Source organism: Lactuca sativa, chromosome 8 (genome assembly GCF_002870075.4).
Source record: "Lactuca sativa cultivar Salinas chromosome 8, Lsat_Salinas_v11, whole genome shotgun sequence".
Classification (NCBI taxonomy): Eukaryota; Viridiplantae; Streptophyta; class Magnoliopsida; order Asterales; family Asteraceae; genus Lactuca; species Lactuca sativa.
The window spans coordinates 302,244,159-302,251,842 of NC_056630.2; the positions used below are offsets into that span (position 1 = coordinate 302,244,159).

Consider the following 7,684-nt stretch of genomic DNA (forward strand, 5'->3'; position numbering starts at 1 on the left):
ACCCATATATATTGTCGTTAATGAAAATAACCCCATATTCCTTTTAACAAAATCCGTTTTAAATCTAAAATGGAGCTCCTCAAGAACTATAGACGAACAAAACTAAACAATATAATCACAAGATTTCAGAGAATTAGAGAATAATTTGTGTATCACACACAGATGATCGAAAAAACAAATGAGCTCTCTCACTACACTAGCTCTGCTTTGAACTTTATATTTACCTGGTTGAACCACTTTTCTTTGAAAATTTACCAATCATGGATTTTTTAATTAAATAGTAATCTAATCTACCTATATACATGCTCTTGTATATATATCATATTGAATGAAAATTTCAAGAAAGTTACCTTTTCATAACATCCATATTACAAATATAAATCCAAATAGTAGTATAAAAGCACAATATTATTAAGCAAAAAAACAATTAATCATTATGTGCATTCCATAGGCTCTATGTGGTTTCTCTTCCTCAATATCTTCATCTTTCTAACTCTTACCACAACTGCAACGTAAATTGTGTCCATGGTTTCTTCAGCAAACATAAAAAGATTCCGTCTCCACTGTTTCTTGAACAACAGAACTCCAATAATGCCGCAAAACCCTGTTGCAAAACCACAAATTATGTTTGCGTAAGACTCTTCAGCTGCTTTGTATTTCTTCTTGCCTGTTGTTATTGGGTTGTCCCAATTTGGGCAATTGTTACACAATGGAGGTCCACATAGATCTTTGTTCCCTTCATATATTGATGGATCAATCAGGGTCTGCAGTTGCCTTCCTGTTGGTATTCGTCCCGACAAGTTGTTGTGTGACAAATTCAAATGACTCAAAAAGGTCAAAGCTGTCATGCTTGGAGGGATCATCCCAATCAGTTCGTTTCTAGATAAATCAAGAGAAAATAAATTCATCATGTTTCCAATGTTGTCTGGAATATAGCCAGTGAGATGATTATTAGACAAATTGAGACCCACCAACTTGGAAAGTGCAGTTAGCTCCACTGGTATTTCTCCAACAAGTTTATTGCTTGACAGGTCCATGTTATAAACCATATACCAAGTTTTTGTGTATTCAAGATCAACACCTTTCATGACCTGATCAACATTCACATCATAGTCGAGAGAGTAATCGATGTGCCCTGATCCGCTATTACTAACCATAGCTTTCAACTTTCGTAGACAAATAGGGATGGTTCCTTCTAAGTTGTTGTGTGCCAAATCCAAAATTTGAAGATTTGATGATTTGCACAAAGACTCGGGAATTCTTCCTGTAAAGTTATTTTTGTGTAACCTCAAAACTACCAAATATGTAAGTTTTTTTCCGACCCATTCAGGTATATTTCCAGACAATCTATTATCACCCAAATCTAACATACTTAAAACCCGTAAATTCTCCAATTCTCGAGGAAGTTCACCAATAAAATCGTTGTCATTCAAGTTTAACCGATGTAATGAATTAAGAGCTACAGAGCTTGGAATGACACCAGATAACTGATTTGAGCTAAGTATCATGGTATACAACCTTTTCATATTCTCAAGACACTTGGGAATTTTACCGGTTAACCTATTTTTGGAAAGATCAAGATATTCCAGATCTATCCTTATGCACAACGACCTTGGAATAGACTCATTGAAAAAGTTATTTTCCAGAAATAATACTGAAACAAATCCATACCCACCATAAGTTGCCGCATTAGGAAGGTTTGTCAAAGGTCCGCTGAGTTTGTTGTGGGAGAGATCTAAGCAAGGAATGATGGGCATCTTCCTCAACCATGTCGGTAGAGGTCCCGTAATTTGAGCCTTTGACAAATCCAACACATTAAGTTTCCTTTGGCTTCGAATCCAATGCGGAAATTCAGTTCCGATAGTACAGGATTTAAGTCGAAGAAATACCAATTGAAATGGAGGCCTCCAGTCACGTGAAACATTGAATGTCAACTTGGTGTTAGAAGAAGTATCCAAGTACTTCAACATAAAAAAGTTGGCAAAATGGGCTTCAGAAACTACTCCTTCTAAAGAATTGTTGGAGAAATCCAGATAACGAAGTTTGGCAAGTTGCCCAATTGAGGCTGGAATAGTTCCATTTAACAAATTTGAATACAACCAAACTGTTTGTAATGAAGCAAGTCCTCCTAAAGATGATGGGATTGGGCCCGTTAACCGATTGGAACTTAGATGCAAATGTGTTAAAGCTGCTAGATTTCCAAAGGATTCCGGAATTGAACCATTCAATTGATTAAAAGAAAGATCAAGTTCGGAAATATTTCCAAGGAATGTAGGAATGGGACCGGTTAACTGGTTAGAGGAAAGATCCAACACTTCTAAATATTTTAATCTTCCTAGAGATTCGGGGATTTGACCTGTCAAACTGCTGCTCGATAAATCTATACCTCTTAAATTGGCTAGTCTTGCAATTGGATCTGGAATTGTACCATTTGAACATGAACTTAAATGCAACCATTCCAAAGCATATTGGGAGCATTCTGTTATGTTTTCTGTTGATTCAATCATTTCTATTTTAAAATGATTGTATGATGCACCCAAGTGTTTCAGGTGACACTGTCTCCAGATTCCAAAATCCCCTATCTGCTTAAAATCGTTACCAGAAAGATCGAGATGTATAAGGTTAGGCATAACAGGAACCCAAGAATTCAACATGTTTCCTGAGAGATCAAGGACTCTTAGGGAACTCATGTTTGTGAAAACAGAAGGAAATGCACCTTCAATTGAATTTCTGCTGAGATCCAAGTGGTGGATGTTAAAGAGTCTACTAAAATTAAGATGAGGAGAAGATAGATGTGTCTTATCGAGTCCACAATCTGACAGATGCAGCTCTGATAAAGAAGGGATTGTGCTTAGAAAGTTTGCAAAGTTCCATGTCAAACTAAGATTAAAGGATGAAAGATCGAGGAATGTTAGGGATGACATGTTTTGAAAAAAGCCAGGGAGTGGGCCTTGGAAATAATTGTTACTAAGATCCAGGTGTTTGATGTTGCGAAGTATTTTACTTGAATTAAGAGAAGGACCAAGATCAGCATTGGAAAGTCCACAATCTGACAAACTTAACTCTTTTAAAGAGGGAATCATGTAAAACAGCATGTCCATGTTTTGTGCTCTTCCAAGATCTACTGAACTCAAGACGAGATGCTCAAGTGAAGAAAGGCCAGAAGTCCATGCCATATCATCTGCTACTAGCCCTCCATTCCAACTGAGATCAAAAAGCTTTAAATTAGAAAGGTTTCCAATGTTATGAGGAATAATACCTTCAAAACCAACATTAGAGAGATTGAGGTAGATCAGCTGTTTCAATGATCCAATGAACTTTGGGATCCGACTTCCTTGGAAATCATTCCCACTCAGGTCCAAGTGTTTCAGATGCTTCAACTCCGCTAAAGAAGCGTTCACCTCATTACCAACTAAGTAGCCTTCATCTCCTCTGAGATAAAGGCTTTCAACATTTCCAGTGACAGTGTCACACTGGATGCTTCCCCATCTGCAACAATCATTGCCAACCCATGATGACAACATTTCAAGGTCATCTCTTACACTATGTTTGAACTTGAGAAGAGCAACTCTCTCTTTCTCAGAGCAAACGACACTGATATTTCCATCACCGCAACAGGTATATGTGGCTGCAATAAAAAACAAACATATGGAAATGAGATGGAGCCCCAAACCCCTCTGATTCCCCATAATGAACCCTAACTCAGATTTTTTAGACATTAGAAAAGAAGAGATGAAGTAGAAAGATGGATTGTTATAAGATGAAGTGATGGGTTGTTATGAAGAAAAAACTAGTTGATTTATAAATGAAGAGTATCTTATGGCCATGAAAGACTTGGAAGTCAATGATAGACTTCTATTCTTGCGGTGCTACTCTTTTTCTTTTTCTCTTGTTCAAAATAAGTGCTTCTTGACCAAGTCTATTACCCATTGCATACACAATTGTAGTTCTGGCCACAATTCTTCATAAAATATCAATTAAATAAAACAAAGAATTTGAAGCATTTACGTTACCAAGAAATCAAAGATAATTTAAAATATCTTTAAATGATTAACAAAGTTGATTTGTCAAACCCCGAGAGGATAATTTATGTAACTTTAAGTTCAAATTTTTGTTAGACATGAAACTTCCGACCCTTGTAATAAATGGAAACGAGTTACATTTTGTTTTATGAAATGTACCAGATTTAAAGTAGTAGTGTACTTTCAAATTTTATTCTTATTAAGAAATTATATTATAAAAAATTGTCCAATAATAACATGTTGCTCTTTATTGCATTTAACCCATATAGTTGTAAACAAGAACATATAAAACTGTCCAATAATAGCATGTTGCTCTTTATTGCATTTAACCCATATAGTTGTAAACAAGAACATACAAAAAGAAAATGTTTCAAATATCAATGATGTGTATTGCCAACAATCAAGTCTCAAACAAAATGAAGAAATTATCGAAACCCTCTAATGTACAGATCTATAACATGATAGCTATAACAAATCTTAAAAATTATTCAAGAAATAACCGTTCCAATTATCATTCCATGCTAGAACTTATGTCTTTAAGGTTTTTATTCATTTTAGTTGCAACAATCACAATCTTTATGTGTATATATACCAGGCAAAATCTTATTGGAGAATATGTTTAAATATGTGAATTGTTATATTTTCATTTAATAGTATCTGTGTAACGTGTTACAGATAAGTATGTAACGTGTTATGGAATGAGGAATACAGAGGAATCTATCAGGACTACTGATGAAGTGAGTTTTCATGTGAAGGGCTGAAAGTGCAACATTTTCTTCTTGTGGGCTGCGCCTCGTTTAATTTGATAAAAGGAGAAGAGAACACGCGGGTATTCCAACCCGGAATACAAAGTGTTTCGACCCGGAATATATAATGTGCAAAGCAGAGTTAGTTCCAAGTGAAACAGCTCATTTACTATTTCGATCATCTGTGTAATTCTCTACTTGTTTAAGATTTTATGTTTATACTTAGTTTTTGATATAGTTTCTTCTCACAAGTTATTCTCTGAAATCTTGTGATTATACTGTTTAGTTTTGTTCGACTGTAATTCTTGAGGAGTTTCATTCGGATTTTGTCAAAAGGAATATGGGGTTATCTTCATCAAAACGGGTCGCCGGAAAACTACGAGACTCACCGGAATTCAGCTCAGCGTGCGAAACAGTCTACCAACAGTTTCTCTCTCTCGCCCAACAAACTTTCCCGGGCATCCCCCGCTACCAACTCGTTTCAGCTTCCGACAGTCTCTACCAAACCCTTTCAGATCTGCACCTCCCTTTGATCGATAAATGGGTAACTTCCCCTCCCACCCGTTCCCAAATCGACAAAGCCATCCAAAAAGCCCTCCCGGATGATGACGGAGATGAAATCGTCACGCTTGGGGAAGCGGCGTTCAAGGAGTTCGCTATGGATCTTTACTCAGATGCCATCGTTTCCAACGCCGGGAAGGATGTTCTACTGAAGGTGCCTGTCGGTGTTGCTGGGATTGTCGGAATTGGTGTTGCGACGCGGTCAGGGATGCAGGTCGTTGGGACGGTGATCGGAGTTTACGCCGTCGGTATTGCGACCTCGGTTTATCTCAGTTTGGGTGGTTAGCGTTTGTACCAAACAAAAGATTGTATAAAGATTTTTTTTTTATTTTGTTAATTATTTTGTTATTTCTTTCTAATAGGTCAAATAGGTTAACTGGGTTGAATTTGATTTGAATGCATTAAATCTTGTTAACCGTTTTATTGTAAAAAGTTCGTAACGTAATACAAACATCGATTTGTTTTTTCTTGTATAAGCCATGGGAACAATATCTCAACAGAAAAAAAAAATGATAAAAACGAAATTATTACATCAAAAAATGTTTTTTTTTATGTAAACAACAAAAATATGTTTATTAAATCAAAAAATGTTTTAAAATAAATTTTGATCATTATCAATTTACGAAGTTTTGAAACAGTGACTTTGATTGAATTTCAACTAAACAATGTATATATACAAACAATTCTTTTGTCAGCAATCACCTCCACATTATATAGATTGATTAGATTCAGTTGATCTTATTAATTTTTCCTTTTTCTTTTAGATAAAATAATGTATGATAATCCCACCTCCCTACCTTGGTTATGTGAAATTTTCCTTGTACATAAAGGATATAGGGATACACATGCCCATAAAATTTTGAGGCCACGTGGATAGCCGTTAATTTGGATAGACTAATCAATTTATGATGCTTGATTAATTAATTATAACTAAGTGTTATTTAAAAAAAAAAAAGACAAAATTGCAAAAATGGTATTATGGTATGTATTTTTTTAGGGTTTTAGTCCAAATTATGATTTTTTTGGATTGATAGTCCTTTTGACTTAGTTTGACTGTGGTTTTGGTTCCTCGAAAAACTGAAAAGACTAAAATGCCCTTCTTGTATATTTTTTATATTTTTTTTTCTATTTAATTTAATGTTTTATTATTAATAAACATTGGGCCCCACCACCCCTCCCTCCTTCCCTCCCTCTCTCTCTCTCTCTCTCTCTCTCTCTCTCTCTCTCTCTCTCTCTCTCTCTCTCTCTCTCTCTCTCTCTCTCTCTGATCGTCTTCTTCCTCGAGAACAAATCTGAAAATCTGGAGTGTTTGTTGTTTAAGAAAAAACCAACAAATAAGGAGTAACTCTTCCTCTTCGTCTTCTTCCTCAAGAACGAAGGTACTTTTCAGTTATTTTCGTCGGGGGTTCTCACCGATTCCGGTGTTTTGTCGGGGTATGATCGGGATCAGATAGCAAGCTATCTTCCTCCTTCAATCGATGTGGATGAAGATGTATGTAGTGTGTTCTCTTCTCTCAATATCTCCCCCACCACTCACCTCCACAGCTCGAAGCTCCTCCCCGAGAATCTCCACTGCGAATTTCGCGGTTTTGGATCTCCGATCGGCATCGGCGAGGGTTCCGTTCAGCCCTTTCGGATCGATAGTGGTTTAAGAGGTGTAAACACCGGTAACTGTAATCGGCTACATTTGCTCCTCCTGGTGCTGCAGATCTGTTACATGCCTTTGGAAATGGAGAACGAAGGAGTTCAGTGGTGGCTACGGATTGGAAGCAGTGGTGGGTAAGGGGAATCACAGAGTGCAGTTGGCGGTGGTGATTAGGTCAAGGGCGATGAAATCACAAGTAACAGGTGGAAAAATATCGAATATGAATCATTTGTTCTTCAAATCATTTCTGAAACAAAAAAAAAAACAAAAATCGATTCTGGAAATCGATTTGTGCATACGAGTTCATCCCCCAAAACTAATTTGTTTGTGTGTGTGTTTTAATTTTTGAATCGAGTTCTAGAAACGAAATAGAAAATCGGTTTCATAAATGAAATACAAAATCGATTTCAAAAACGAATATAGGTGTGCATCTGATGCTTTTGGTCTTGAGATCTTGAATTACAAAACCAATTTCAATTGTGTGTGTTCTTTTTAGGAAGAAGAGAGAGAGAGAGAGAGAGAGAGAGAGAGAGAGAGAGAGAGAGAGAGAAAAGGTGGGTCCTTTTTATTTTTTTTAATTACTAAAATAAATAAATTAGTAATAGATTTAAGAAGAAATGAAAAATAAATACCCCAAGGGTATTAAAGTCATTTCACTAGTCAGAGGGACTAAAAACACAACAAAATTATCTCAAAAGGACTACGAAACC

At 36.2% G+C, this 7,684-nt stretch overlaps 2 protein-coding genes across 2 annotated transcripts; one reads left to right on the forward strand and one right to left on the reverse strand.

Annotated features, from left to right (window-relative positions):
* Window positions 1–434: 434 nt before the first annotated feature.
* Window positions 435–3,689, reverse strand: LOC122195354 (receptor-like protein 48). The gene has a single exon (XM_052766771.1). The coding sequence runs from the start codon at window positions 3,687–3,689 to the stop codon at window positions 435–437; it is 3,255 nt and encodes a 1,084-aa protein (XP_052622731.1).
* A 1,203-nt stretch (window positions 3,690–4,892) lies between these two features.
* LOC111919821 (uncharacterized) lies at window positions 4,893–5,805 on the forward strand. The gene has a single exon (XM_023915393.3). The coding sequence runs from the start codon at window positions 5,109–5,111 to the stop codon at window positions 5,613–5,615; it is 507 nt and encodes a 168-aa protein (XP_023771161.1). The 5' UTR covers window positions 4,893–5,108; the 3' UTR covers window positions 5,616–5,805.
* The last annotated feature ends 1,879 nt before the right edge of the window (window positions 5,806–7,684 follow it).